At 38.5% G+C, this 14,418-nt stretch overlaps 1 protein-coding gene across 1 annotated transcript in view; it reads left to right on the top strand.

Moving 5' to 3' along the window:
• The window catches only part of LOC130844412 (probable ATP-dependent RNA helicase DDX60), a 74,655-nt gene that overhangs the window by 42,142 nt on the left and 18,095 nt on the right, over nucleotides 1-14,418 (top strand). The window contains exons 20-26 of the mRNA XM_057720668.1: nucleotides 1,059-1,168; nucleotides 1,268-1,372; nucleotides 2,172-2,297; nucleotides 4,905-4,966; nucleotides 5,730-5,848; nucleotides 10,077-10,207; nucleotides 12,097-12,249. Of these exons, the coding sequence (XP_057576651.1) occupies nucleotides 1,059-1,168; nucleotides 1,268-1,372; nucleotides 2,172-2,297; nucleotides 4,905-4,966; nucleotides 5,730-5,848; nucleotides 10,077-10,207; nucleotides 12,097-12,249 (806 nt within the window). The remainder of the gene's footprint in view (nucleotides 1-1,058; nucleotides 1,169-1,267; nucleotides 1,373-2,171; nucleotides 2,298-4,904; nucleotides 4,967-5,729; nucleotides 5,849-10,076; nucleotides 10,208-12,096; nucleotides 12,250-14,418) is intronic.

Consider the following 14,418-nt stretch of genomic DNA (forward strand, 5'->3'; position numbering starts at 1 on the left):
TCAGGAATGACATGAAGTCTTCCTTTTCATGAATTTTCTTGACACTTGGATTATTCACTGTCTCTCATAACTTGACTTTGCTTTTCAGTTCCTTTCTCTGGAGTCACCTTTCTGCTACACCTGGCCAAATCCTGTCTCTTCATTATTTAAAAGATATTGTCTAGAGGCATTTGGTTCTTTTAGTTCAAGTTCCATAGTATGTCCTACACTGTGACATATCCTATTGTCTCTTTAAGTAGTTTTATATGCCTTATTTTCCTTAGAAAACACTAGGTATTTTATATACACAGTTAAGTAAATAGACAATATTATATATAATGTATGTAAATATATAAATGTATATTTGTTTCTATGTATATCATAATGTCTTATATTTATATGTACTAAAATGTATTACTGAATCAATGAATGTTGCTATACCTTATTCATATGTGACTGTTTTCATTAGAATTCTCTGAAGTAGTATAAAATTATATTTTCTGGCTACTTTCCAACCCAAAGGTGCAGATCCCCATACGTGACAGTCATGCTTTCACTTAACAAATATTAAAGGTCCTAATAAGGGCCAGGCCCCATTCTGGTCCCTTAGAGACACAGTAGGAAAAAACTCTCTGTTTTCATGGAGCTTCAATTTATTTTGGACATAGTGGTTAAACAAGATACATAAGATATAAATTGAAAAATGAAATAAAATAAAAGGCATGTTAGGTAGTGTTAAATACTAAGAAAAAAGTTAAGCTAAGTGCAACATTAATAGAGATGTTCTTGGATTTAAAGAGAATGGACAAAGGACACAAGAAGACAAGTATTTTTTCTGTGACTGGTAATATTATTCTCAAAGATAGGGAGAAAATATAGTAATAATAGCAATAGTAAACCCTAATGCTCCTAATTAAATAATCATGTGACTGTGTACCTGTTCGTCCCATGGCCCCATCACACCGAGACATGCTTTACCTGAGCACACAGACAACATGCTTGAAGCTGTAAAATCAGAGTCGTATCATTGTTTCAAAAGCAAACAGATCTTAGTGATCACCGCCATCCTGTATTTACAGTTTGGTACAAAGAGCGGTACAATGACCTGGAAAAGTATGTGTGTTCCCTCAAGGACAATGACTTTCTCATCGAACACTATCACCCCTGTGCTGCCCTGACCGTCAAACACGTGCGTGTCAACCGCTTTGGAACGTAAGCCCATATCCAGATGGCTATAAATCTGCCTTCAGGATATAAAATTAATCCTTTTGTATTTTACGATTTTTAGATAAAGAAATATGGGATCCCTGTAGACCTCGGATTTTCTCCTCGGGAAAGCGTCCTGCTTTATGATGCTATGGCTCACATTTGGCCGGAATGGCCACGCGTGCAGGTGTGTGTGCAGCTACAGGCATCTCTTCTACGGCTGATAGCTCCAGTTCTTTGGTTTTTGCATTCCATCAATAATGAGAAAATTCATGACTAGTATAGATAAAGGCAGCACAGTTCATTGTTAAAAGTGTCAACTCCAGAGCAGAGTGCTTCAGAACAGGGCAAATTAGTTACATTTTCAATATATTCGGGTTTTTTCCCTGCCAGAAAAAGGTAACGATATCTACTCCGTAAGGTTATTACAAAGATTAACTGAATTGTTATTTGTAAAGTGCTTAGAATAGTGCCTTGACATGGTAAGAATCATAGGTACTTTATTTTTTTTCCTGTGGTTTTGTAAAAAATTTATTTTATTGAAGTGTAGTTGATTTACAAAGTTGTTAGTTTCTGCTGTACAGCAGAGTGATTCAGTTATACATACATACACTCACACACTCATATATATTCTTTTCATACACACAGATACATATATATTCTTTTTCATACTCTTTTCCATTATGGGTTATTATAGAATCATATGTACTTTTAAAGTAATCATTTTTGAAAATCTTATTTCTTTCATCTCTAAAGCTAACTACAATAGTAGAAAGCATTTACGTGTTAGTAGATTCTAATAAAAACAACAATGTGTGACCCTAGCATAGAGAACAGAACTGTTAGCCCGCAAGCAGTTAAGTATGTGACTGAGTGTGGGTGGGAGCTGGCAGCTTGGGAGAGTTACTTCCCAGCGTGTCTGTGGAAAACTTCAGAAAGGATGATCCCTTCATTGTCCTTGGTATTTGTGGTTCTTCATTTTCAAGGAGTTAGAACCTGAAGAATTCAGCTGCTTCAAAAATAAAGTAGTCATCATGAGGGCAGATGCCAAGAAATATGAAGAGGAACTGAAAAAGGAAATAATTCGCTGGATTCAGCTGGACCCAAGCAAGGTAGTTACAGCCATTTAAAATTTATTTAAATTCAAGATCAATATAAAATGAATCTGATTCTTCATTTAGGTTTGCATATAAGCACAGAAGCTCTTGAGGATCTGAAGATGGAGACCACGTTACGGTGTCATTATAATAACGATTATTATTATTTATTATAATATATGCTAAGTTTAGTTAGCTAGATATGGAAAAATGCAAAGGACCATTACTTGAGGTCTGGCCTGGAAAACCCACGTGGTAGAACCATGTCCTTTTTGAAACCACATGTCAGGCAATAAAACTCGAGTTGGGCTATTTCTCTCCCTAGAAGGTAGAATTTCTCTAATTTCTGAAACCACTGGGTCACTGCCCTGATTTTCTCCACTCTGTTCCCAAGGAAGAGCATTTGCCTATTTACTTGTCGAGTAGGTGAATACCCAGTTTTTCTCAGTCACCAACAAGCTGCGTAGAGAGGAGAAATGTTAAGTATTCTCTTACTTTAACTTCTAGTCTTTGACTTTACTATTTTCTGACCATAAAAACTTCCAATGATACTTCAGTTCCTGAAAATGAATATCTCAAGGACAGGGGGGTGGCCATGCCCAGAGTTACCTGGGCTGACCCCCTGGGCCATTAGAAGGAAAGGAATGTGAACTCATTCACAGGGACTGACATGTAATACCCAATAGTTCTGACCACGGGGCCCCTGCATCAGGGCTAAGATGCCATCGTTTTTTAACCAGCCTGGTCTCAGGTGATGGAAGCGGGATTTCACCCCATCCTAATTCCTGCCTTCTGATTCCTTGTGGGAAGAAACCCCTTTCTTCTTTTTAAATTTTTGAATTGCATGCTGACTTGGGCAGACTACCTGATCTCCACGTCTGAAAATACCTCATGCCAAGAATCACTACTGTTTAAATAGAGGTTTTCAACGCTGGCTGCTTTTTAAAATCACCTGGGAAGCTTGGTCTTATGTCTAAAATTTCTGATTGGATTGGACTTGTGTGGGGTGCCCTGCAATTTTCAAATAACCTTCCATGCAGTTTTAATGTGCAGCCAGGGTTAAGACTCTTTGGTCTACTATTGCCATTACCAGGCTTTCAACACACTTGGATATAGAGATGCCAGCCTAGAGCGAACTTAATTTCACTTAGTCCTGTAGCTTGCCATCTCCTAAGAGGTGGCAAACCTCTAGGCTCCAATCAGTTCCATCCAGGACCCTCTCCAGCAGGGGCTGCTGAGTTCTCCCTCCTTGGAGTGGATACCCTGGCTTGGGGCAAGGGCTGTGCCAACCCTAATGTGAAAAGCACCTCGCCATCTATTGTATCTTGTTTAATGTTTGTTTGGTCATTTTATACTCCTTCCACCTAAATTTTTAGTTTAAAACATTTCTTTTAAATTTTTGTAATCTTGTATATTCCATGAAAACTATTATTTGTAGACCAGTTGGCAGATATAGAATATCAATTGAATGAATGAATAAATAAAATTCTCTTGACTTTATTTTTCTGCCAGGCATGTTCTGTATCACAAGGCATGGTACAAACTAAATTCTGCTTTGTTTTCTTTTTTTTTCCTTTTTCTTTTTTTTTTTTGGCCACACCACACGGCTTGGGGGTTCATAGTTCCCTGACCAGGGATTGACCCCATGCCCCCTGCAGTGCAGACTCAGAGTCCTAACCACTAGACTACCAAGGAAGTCCCTAAATGCTGCTTTCAACTAGTATTTATGGGGCAGCTTTTTCTCTTGCCATATCATTTTTATTCCAAATTCATTGTTTTTCATTGGAAGGCTTGTTATACATATTACCTTATCCCAATTGTTTTACTACATGCAGCCATTTGCTTTTTGAGTTATATCTTTCCTTCGTGGTTTCATATGGCTTTGGGGATGTCAACATACTTTCCAGTTATGAATTTAGCTACTTCTCAGCAGATATTTAACGAATGCTAGTTGACATATTTTAGTCTTAGAATCAGTAACAACCTTCTTTTCCTGCATTGATAGTGTTTCTTCGGAAAGTCGTTTGATTATGTTCCAGAAGAAATTTTATTGTAGGGCTCATGGTTCAAAATTTATTATTTTTTTCCTTTGTATTTTTCTTCCTCCGTTAGTTCATCTTCTTATCCACAACCCTCCCTCTCTTGGCATTGAATCTATTTGCTTATATTTTTTAAGGCTTCTTTTCTGGGGTTGTTGTTCTGCTTCCAAATCCTTATCAGCTAACTCTAGCATTTCTGTAACGTCTGAGTTGATCTGTGCTTACTTTCATTCCTCTTGAGAAGGGCTCCATTTTCCCTTGTTCTTATATGTTGGTTATTTCTGAATTGTCTTATGGGCACCGTGAATGTTCTGATGGGATTCTGTCGTCTATTATAGTCCTCTGAAGAGTGTTTTCTGTTTTAAAATTTTATATTAGAAGGTGATTAACTTAAACTCAAATGACAAACCCTCTCTTCTGAGTGCCACTAAAATCTTCCCTCTTTGCCCCTTAGTTGGGCTGTGTGGTTTGTTTTACATGTGTGGTCAGTAGCTAGACTGACCAGGGCAGAGTTGAATCACAGATTTTAGGCATTTCCTTTGTGAAATCTCCCCCTCACTTCTTGTTGGCTGTTGTTGTTCAGAGCTGTTTTCTGCTTCTTCACACGGAGAGCTTGTGGGATGAGAGGGCAGAGACTTCATCAAGGTTTGTCTTGTGTGCGTGCCCCCGGGCTGAAAGCTGGGACTGGTTTTCCCCTCCTCCTCCTCCCTCTCCTACAGGACAAGCTCTCCTCCAGAGCCTGCCTGCCTTGTTCTCTCTTCACGGGCTCTGGTCCCCGATCTCTTGTCACCATGTTCTTCCCAGAGGTTTCCATTGTCACCTGCAGGAAGCCGGGCCCAGAGGAACTCATTTGGCCACCCAGACTCAGAACTCCTGCTTTTCTCTTTTTGTTCTCAGAGAATTCCTCTCACACCCAGAAGGCACAGGTACACTTTCTGAAGGATTGCCGTAACTTGCAGGAAATTATGTTGGCATTTTCCACATATACGGACATCTCTTTCTGCTCCGTTTTACCTACAGAATAGACTGTCCACCCACGAAAGCACATCTATCTCTCCCCTCAAAGTATTGGGCCGCGGTCTCATTTAAAAAGCAGCCTTCCTCATTGAAAGGCAGATCAAGCTTCACCACGGCAATTTTCTCTAGTATTTTGCTGCTTCTTCTGAGGCTGGAGATGTTGAGGCTTGGTGGGGGTCTCTCTGACCCACCCTCCCCAGGCCCAGGCCAGGGAGGGAGGGTCAGATCACCAGGTTTTGTGGACGGGATGAACCTCCACGTTACAACACTGCCCGGGTCCGAGAGCTGGGGAGAGCAGCTGCTGGAGCAGAGGGAGCTAGAGGACAGTCGAGAAGAGCTAGCTGGAGTTTTTATGATGGCGTGAATTATTGTGTATAAATGGAATTGTTAGATGTCGATGCAAAGGTAAGGAAACAGGACGCACACGGCGCGGGATGCTGGATCCCGTTCCTCCTGGGACCCGTGCTGACTGCACGCCGCTCTCAGCCCAGCAGGTGCAGGTTCCCTGGGGTGACAGCTGATCTGCTGTGTCTCTCAGGCTGGGTTCCTGACACTCTTGGTTCTGCCTTTAAACAGCCGTATTTCTTCATGCCCCTCACCTTCCCAGGCCAGTCCTTCATTCTCAACACTGGCTGGGATGGTACATGTGGATGACCAGTTGGAAGAATCCAGAGACCCTGATTTGCATTTGTAGAGCTTTGATCACTTTATGTGTGTTGATGTCGTACTTACTGTGCGCTGTACACACTCAGATATAACCAGCATCTCTCTCCACTGCTGGGACACCATGCCAGGGTAATACATGGACTTGATTACAACACTGTAGAAACACATCATTCAAGTTTTCTGAGGTTTTACCGTTATGTTAAAATATGTAGTACGATTTGGTATAAATCCCAGCTTCTTCTGTAAAAATGCACCGAGCTCTGCCAGTTTGATTTTCAGTCTCAAACGTCAGCTGATTTTATTAATTATTCTTCGTAATCACAAATATTTTATGGTCTACCGTTTACTTATAATTCTGTTCAGGTGAATCAGTTACTGAAGTACCTTAAGCCTCAAACTTTTGACAGTTCGGAAACTGCAAAGCAAAGAATGTTCCCCTGTTTTGTGGAAAAACTTAAAGAAATGGATAGGCTGCCCGCAATATTTTTTTCGTAAGTAATGCTTTTTTTTTTTTTTCTGTAGAGAGCATTATACTTAATATTGTATGAATTTGGAGACTTTTGAAAAGAATAATTGAGGAAGAATATTTCATCTCTATTTTGTATTAGTAGAATGTTGAGGGATTTTAGCTTCATTTTTATGTTGAAGTCATACTTACTTTACCAACTGGGTATAGTATGAAAGAGAGAAGAATCTCTCTCGTTAAATTATTCTTCAAAATCTAATTGTATGTAGTACATTGGGATCCTCTGGTCCATCACTTATTAGAAAACTGCTGTATATCATCAAAGTAAGATAAGGAAAAGATAAAACTGTACTGTGTATTTGCCAAAAGACAGCATGTATCACTAACAGACATGCACACACACATACACGTATGGCCTCACACTAAATATTTGTTCTGTACCTTGCTTGCAAAAGTGATTACATCTAAATCCTTCACTGAAAAGAAATGAGCTTAGGGAAGATTTAAGACAGTCTGCTAGTTCCCTATTTCTATTATACTTCAAATAATGATGTTCATTTGTAAAATAGTTAATCTGTGTGGATCAAATGAGCTCACATTCAGATTGTTTCACTTTTCTCCTTGGTGTTGGTTTTTCCCATACATGCACGGAAAAAGTGTGATGGAATTGACAGTTGTTAGGAAAGTGGTGATATATATGCCCTGAGACAGTTATATTCAATAATATAGCCAGTGGTATATAACATTTACTAAGCATTTCAGTGTTCGGGGCATTCTGTAGGTGTTTTAGTGGATAAGAGGAGATATTTATCACCTCTGGGAACATAGAAGTGAAAGCAGTGAGTTGTTAACTGTGAAGTGTAGTCTGTCCCTCAGGGGTCTGTAACATAGTCTATGTTCTAAACAGATGTGTAGAATTTAGTGGAAAGAGACAATGCAGTGGGATGGGCCGGTCTAAGACCTGGTCACAAGGGAGCTGGGTCTCAGAGAGTAGATGTGCTGGATCAGGTGGAGGCGGGAAGGACTTTGAGCCTAGATCTAACTTATTCCACCCCATCTGGAATGAAACGAGACCTTCCAAACACAGAAACAAGTGAATAATAGGTAATGAGCGGAACTTATGTAATGTGTATATGAACATATCGTCTCTTTCTCTCTCATGTATGTCTCATGTATAAATCATATATATCTATCTAATGTATGTATCTCATATAAAAATATTGTGTATCTAATATATATGTCATATGTATCTTATATATCTTGTATATTGATATATATCTTATATATGTATCTCATATAAGTATACACATATGCATATATATCTTATATACATATCATATAAAATATATATCTAATCTATGTATGCCATATATATCACAGATACCTTATGTATAAATCATATACATTATATGTATTTTTTATATATCTTATATATATCTCATGTATATTATATGTATATGAGAGAGAGAGAGAAATAGCTATGGCTTGAAATTTATTTGTGCATATTTATGTATACATCCTAATATCCTCTTATAAGCCTTAATAAATATACAAATTTCATAGTTAAAAGGGTAATTCCAGGTGAAAGTGTGAACTCCTTCAAATACCTATAAGAGGAATTTGCATTTTATCTTGGAGTAAACAGGAAATTTTTGAGCAAAGCTTAAAAAAATTAAGCCAAGTATAATAAACAAAAATATTCATAAAAATCCCCCCAAAACAAAATTCCTAACTCAAACTACATTTCATGGGTGAACATGAACTAACTAGTAACGACGACATAAAAAAAAACCCATTAGTCAGTTCTTCACAAAGATTTAGAACTCTTAATAAAGGGAGTGTTTTCAGATGCGGAGAGGAGCAGTTTTAACCCAGTAAAGAGCCCTTATCTAACGCTTTTATTTATTATATTTATAATTTTAAAATTAGCCCATGTAGGACATTGTAACCCTTTATCCCACTCACACAAACTCTGATTTGAGAGTCAAAGGGCCAGGATGAATGAGAGCAGAGAGTAACATTACCCCGACAAGTGCTCTTGCCACCGGAAACTCTGTTGACTGATGCACACATGTCTGCAGTGCTGTGAACATGCAATTATGAAAAATTCTCACATATTTTCAATTTAGACACAACATTCACTCAGTGGAAATATCAGCTTGTCGTGTTTTTACTAATTTGCGCAATAAGCAAACTGTAAATAATGCCCCGGATTCTGAAAAAAAGAAGAAAAATTTGAACAAGAAACTGTGGAAAGCAATGAAGTCTCACAGGAGAAACTGTGAAGTGTGAGTATTTCTAGTTGAATTGGTGTTAAATGCTTAATAAAATGGATGCCTATTCTGATTTTATAATTCCAACTTTCACTTGTAATGTGACGAGGTGACTTCTTGCTCTTGTTATGACACATTCAGTTAATTATACTGCACTTCTGGGGGACATGCAGGAGAGGATTATTGAATATTTTAATAATTATACAGTGTTTTACAATAATGTTTTTTATTGTATTAGCTTCCTTTCTTCCTTTTCCTTAGAAGGGCAAATTACAAATTTATTTTTTAGAAATTGCAAGCTTGCTTAAAATGGAGTATATTAATGTTGATACTTACAAAGGATAGCCACTAAAATATCAAAACCTAATTAGTCAGACTAAATTATCTAATGTATTTGCCTTTTAGTATAACACTCAGGAAATATGATTTTAGGTTTTTTTAATGCCTGTATGGTCTTAATGTAAAGTATGCAAATATGTAAAGTAATGCCTGTTATTTTTGTTTCATTCTGATGTATAAATAACCCGAGAAACAAAGTTCATTATAATAGTTACACAATTCCCACCCCCATTCAGGATTCTTCCCTAGCATTTGTTCTTATCCACTCTTGAGAGAAATAATAACTAGAATGCAATAAGCTAGGCTTTCCGGATGGTTTCAGGTATATTTCTGAGATGAGGTGGTTATGGAGGATAGGTTTGGGTCTGGAAAGGTTGCACACAATTCCTAATCCCGTTATGTTGCCCGGGCCTGACACAGGCCCATCTGATGGCCCTGCAGGCTCTCACCTGCCGTCTAGGTGCTGTTCCACCCACCTAGTGACTTACTGGTGGAAGAATACCCCAGCACATCTCAAGGCTGATTTTGGCACCTACAGAAAATCAGCTATAGTGTATGTTAGAATGAGAGTCTGGCAGAAATAATTTTTCTATACTTCTTCAACTGTGAAGCATTTGAATTTGTAGGCAATTTTTAAGAAAATTGAATTTTCCCATCAAATTTAATGTCAAAAATGTAATCCCACTGGAAATAGAAAATAAAGCTTTCGTTGGCCCGAGGGATGGGATAGTACAGAAGGTCTTGTTAATTCCTGTTAAATCCTTATGAATACATACATTTAAAGTACACTTAAGTGGTAAGCTGATGAACAGGCAATCTGGGTATTAAGTTCTAATAAATGTCCTCTAATAGGAGCAATTATGTTTTGGGTTTGAATTATCTGGCATTCTTTTCACCTACCATTTATAGATATAACCTCAAACTTAAAAAAAGAAATACAAACAATATATTTACTGATTTTCCTGATATTTTATATTCAGTTTTTTAAATTCAGATTCAGGGGCTAGAATTCAAAGAGTGATTTTGTGGGCAGCTGAAATAAAGGAAATAAAGAAAAACCTTCGGAAGCGTTCTGAAGTTCCTCCAGAATGTACTTATGCTGAGCGCTCGGCTGTGGACGCTCAGGTAGGAGGAAAGAATGGGGGTACGTTTGGAGGGGGTGTTAGTTGTGTGGCTGGGGCTGCTGTAATAGAACCACAGCCTGAGTGGCTTATACAATAGAAATTTGCTTTCTAACAGGTCTGGAGGGTGGAAGTTAAGCATGGGGGTGTTGGTGGGGTCAGCTGCTTCTGAGTTCACAAGGGCCTCTCTCCTTGGCTTGTAGATGGCTATCTTCTTTCTATATCATCACATTCTCTTTGTACATGCCAAATTTCCTCTTCTTATAAGGACATCAGTCATACTGAATCAGGGTCCACCCTGATGACCTCGTTTTAACTTAATTACCTTTGTAAGGACTCTTTCTCCAAATGTGGCCACATCTTGAGGTACTGGGTTAGGTCTTCCACATATGGACACAAATTAGCCCTTAAAAGTGTGTGTAGTGTCTATACTATGACAGAGAATAGGTAAGACGCACAACATACTTAATTTAAATCCATCTTGGAACAATTTTTAAGAGACCGAAGTTGGAGGCTGGAGAAATTGAGATCATCTGTGTACGCTTATAGAGCTTATATGCTTATACAGCTGTTAAAAGCAGCTCCAAGGTTTGTGTGAAGCTTGCAACTCCAACATCTACAGCCTTTTTACCTTGTGAAGTTGCCTTTGGCAATTGAAGTTAATTGCTGTTAATTGTTACATAAACTATTCCTTTATGTAGACAGAAATATACAAGTTAAATATCCTTTTCCTGAGCCACAAGCGTAAGCAACACCTTGCTATAAGAAACTGAAAATCAGATTTGTCTCTTTCTGGAAACTCTTCCTCTTCTGTTCTGTATCCATCGTGTCCTAGTTCTTCACACTGGAAACTGGATTTTTATTTCTTATGCTTCTCCCTTACCCCATATTGCATTCAAACAATTAACTCTAGGATGTGGACAGATACCCCAAACAGTGGTGCTCATAAAATCTTTGTTGGTTGACCTACTTGTTCATGGAATACTCAGATCACTGTGGTTGCTACTTCTTAATGATTTTTTATTTTCTTAAGTTATGGGAGAGGGGGAAAAGAGAGGCAGAATGAGAGGGAGAGAAAAGGAGAAAAAGAAAGAGAAGAGACAGAGAAACAGTAATGTTTGACTTATAGAGACAGAAAGAAACACACAGGGAGCTTGACATTGGGGTAGAGAGAGAGAGAAAGATGGAGGGGGAGAGAGAGAGAGAGGAAATGGAGAGAACACAGAAAGACAACACAGTAAAAGACAGGAAGATGTAGACAAAGAACAGGAGGGGGAGAAAGATGGATTTGTCTATATTGGTCAGATACGACTGGTAATGAAACAAAACAAAACAAAACAAAACAAAACAAAACAAAACAAAACAAAACAAAACAGTCAGTTAGTTTTAGTTTTGAATTAACAGCCAAAACAGAGCAGGTTGGTGGTGGTAGCCAAAGTGCGAACTTGCAGCGCTGGATTTGGTCCCGGCCTCAGGGCGCTCCCTGCCCCCCACCTCGTAGGATCTCCACCCTTTCCTATCAGTGAACCCTCACTGGATCACGGGATGCTCCATTAGAGCTACACCACATGATGGACCACTCAGGGAGCCAGGCCAGGCTCCACTGCTTGGGGGTATGGGGGAGAGTGGATGCGTGTGCTGTGAGGACAGGATGGAGAAGGACCAGCACGCGGGAGGCTGGACTGCACTCACCCGCGTTGGATGCTCGCCGGCAGGCACAGGGCGCAGGGCGGGCATTTAGAGTCCCCACCGCCTGCGGGTTCTGCCGGAAACACAGCTGCTCTTTGTAGAAGACTGCCTAACTTTGCACTGATTTCTAAACGCTCCTTTAATCATTGGTAAGTTAAAGGGTAAGTGCTTTGATTTGATATTGCCAACTCTTTGATGTTTCAGACTTTAATGAAGATCTTACGCAGACTGAAGGGAACGAGACGAGGCTACAAGTTGTACAGTCTGTTACGGCGGGGCATCGGGTACCATCACGGGTCGATGGGGATTCGGCAGAGACAGGTTGTGGAGATGCTGTTCAGGCTGAAGCACCTCAAGGTTGGCCAACTTTGAGGATAACTTTCCTAAAAGCACTGCCTTCATTCCTTTGGACTGAGTTGGAGGGAAATGTTCCCTGACAGCTTATAGGAAAATGTGCCCTGACACCTAATCTACCTCCCCCAGGACCCTCCACTTACGGGAATGTTCTGCTAACATTCAGTGTATTTTATTTTGTTCTTTAAATACATTTTTACACAGTTCATATATAAAGTATATGTAGTTTGGGATCCTGTCTACTTTGCCTAATCATATGTAATCAACTATATTATTAATGAGCATTACATAATCAACATTTTATAAGTGTATCATAATATACACATATATGCATACAATTTACTTAGACATTCTGCTAATGTTGACTTTTTTGGTTTATAAATATACATCAGCATTTCTGACTTGATTTGGGATCAATGGGCCCACAAGGTGAAAGGACTATTTCAGAACACAAAAGTAATCTTAAGGCTCTGAAATTATATTGCCAATTTTTTTCCCAGAATGACTCTATTTGTCTTGACAAATGTTGAATACCATGGCTAAAAAGTGGAGCTGTGAATATAGCATAGAGAGTATTCTGTGTACCACACACCCTACACCCAGTTTCCTACATCATTCACATCTTACACTACTGTGGCACATTTATCATTTTTAGGGACCTAATATTCATCGATTATTATTAACTAAAGCCCATTCTTTAGATTTCCTGACTTTTCCCCCATGTCCTTTTTCTGCTCCAGGACCCACAGATATTTAGCTGTCAGATCTCCCTGGACCCTCTTTGTTGTGACACTTTCTCAGATTTGCCCTGTTTTTGAAGATCATGGTGGTTTTGAGGGTTATTGGTCAGGCATTCTGTAAAATATGCCTCTCTGGGGAGTTCTCTGATGTTTTTCTCATTATTAGACTAGAAGTGTGTGTTTCTGGAAGGCACATACTATCACATCACGTGGTATCAAGGGTGTAGACTGTCGACACAACATCTTTCTTTATGTTCATTTTGAGCACCTGGCTGTCTCCTTGGGGAGGAAGTCCTTAAAGTGTAGGTAGTTCAGTTATGCTCACCTCCTTATAGTTGAAATATCTATGTAAATTATTTGGAATCCTTCCATACAAGGGATGTGTGTCTCTGCTTCCTCATTTATTCATGTGTCCAGCATTTCTTATATGTGTGTGGACACATGTATATTTTATACTCTGGGTTATAACTTGGTGCTCCTTTATTTTACTGCTCACATCTCTCCAGTTTAGCTGTTGGGAAATCCTCTGCTTGCTTCCATCACTGTGAGTGTTATCTTGGAGCACTGCCTGACATTTTGGCAGAATAAGATGCTCCATGCTCATCTGTATATTTCTTGCCCCAATTTTAGAATCAATCATTTCTCCAAAGAGCCCTGATTTCTTTTAGGCAAATCTGAAAAACTGTTGCACCCAAGAAGAGCCTAATGGGACATGTCTATAAAGCATAGTGTAAGACCCTGGCTGAATCCAGAGAAAGACATCACGTAAAAAATAAGGAAATATGGAAAAAATGTGGAAAAAATTAAGTGACTTTAATTAATGATAATGTATCAATATTTGTTCACTAATTGTAACAAGTGTACAGTACAAATTTCAGATGCTAATAATAGGGGAAATTGGGTGCAGTATTTAGGAACTCTGTACTATCTTTGCAAATCTTCTAAAACCTAAAAAGTTTCTAAAATATATTTTATTTAGAAATATGTTCCCTAAATGCATTAAAGAATGTTTTCTATGGATACTGGCTATAGTGTTCTGTTGGGCTTCTTAATTTAAATATCTCATATTGGATATTTTTTGTCTTCTATCAATTACTGAGAATAGAATTATTGAGAGTAGACAGTGTTAAAAATCTCTCACTCTTAATATAAATTTTTCTATTTCTCTTTATAACTCTGCCAGTCTTACTTTATATGTTTTAATATACATGATTTGGTGTGAGGATACAGCATTAAGGATAAAGCACATTAAAAGCACCATGAGGAAAATGGAGCAATTACTATAAGAGTGACATCTGACTTCCTGAAAACAAAAATGGGAGCCAGAAAGAAGTGGAACATTACCTTCAAAAGCTTAAAATAAATGTCACCTTAAATTTTTATACTCAGCAGAATGATCTTTCCAGAATGAGGGTAAAGTGGAAAATTTTAG

Source organism: Hippopotamus amphibius, chromosome 2 (assembly GCF_030028045.1).
Source record: "Hippopotamus amphibius kiboko isolate mHipAmp2 chromosome 2, mHipAmp2.hap2, whole genome shotgun sequence".
NCBI classification, from domain to species: Eukaryota; Metazoa; Chordata; class Mammalia; order Artiodactyla; family Hippopotamidae; genus Hippopotamus; species Hippopotamus amphibius.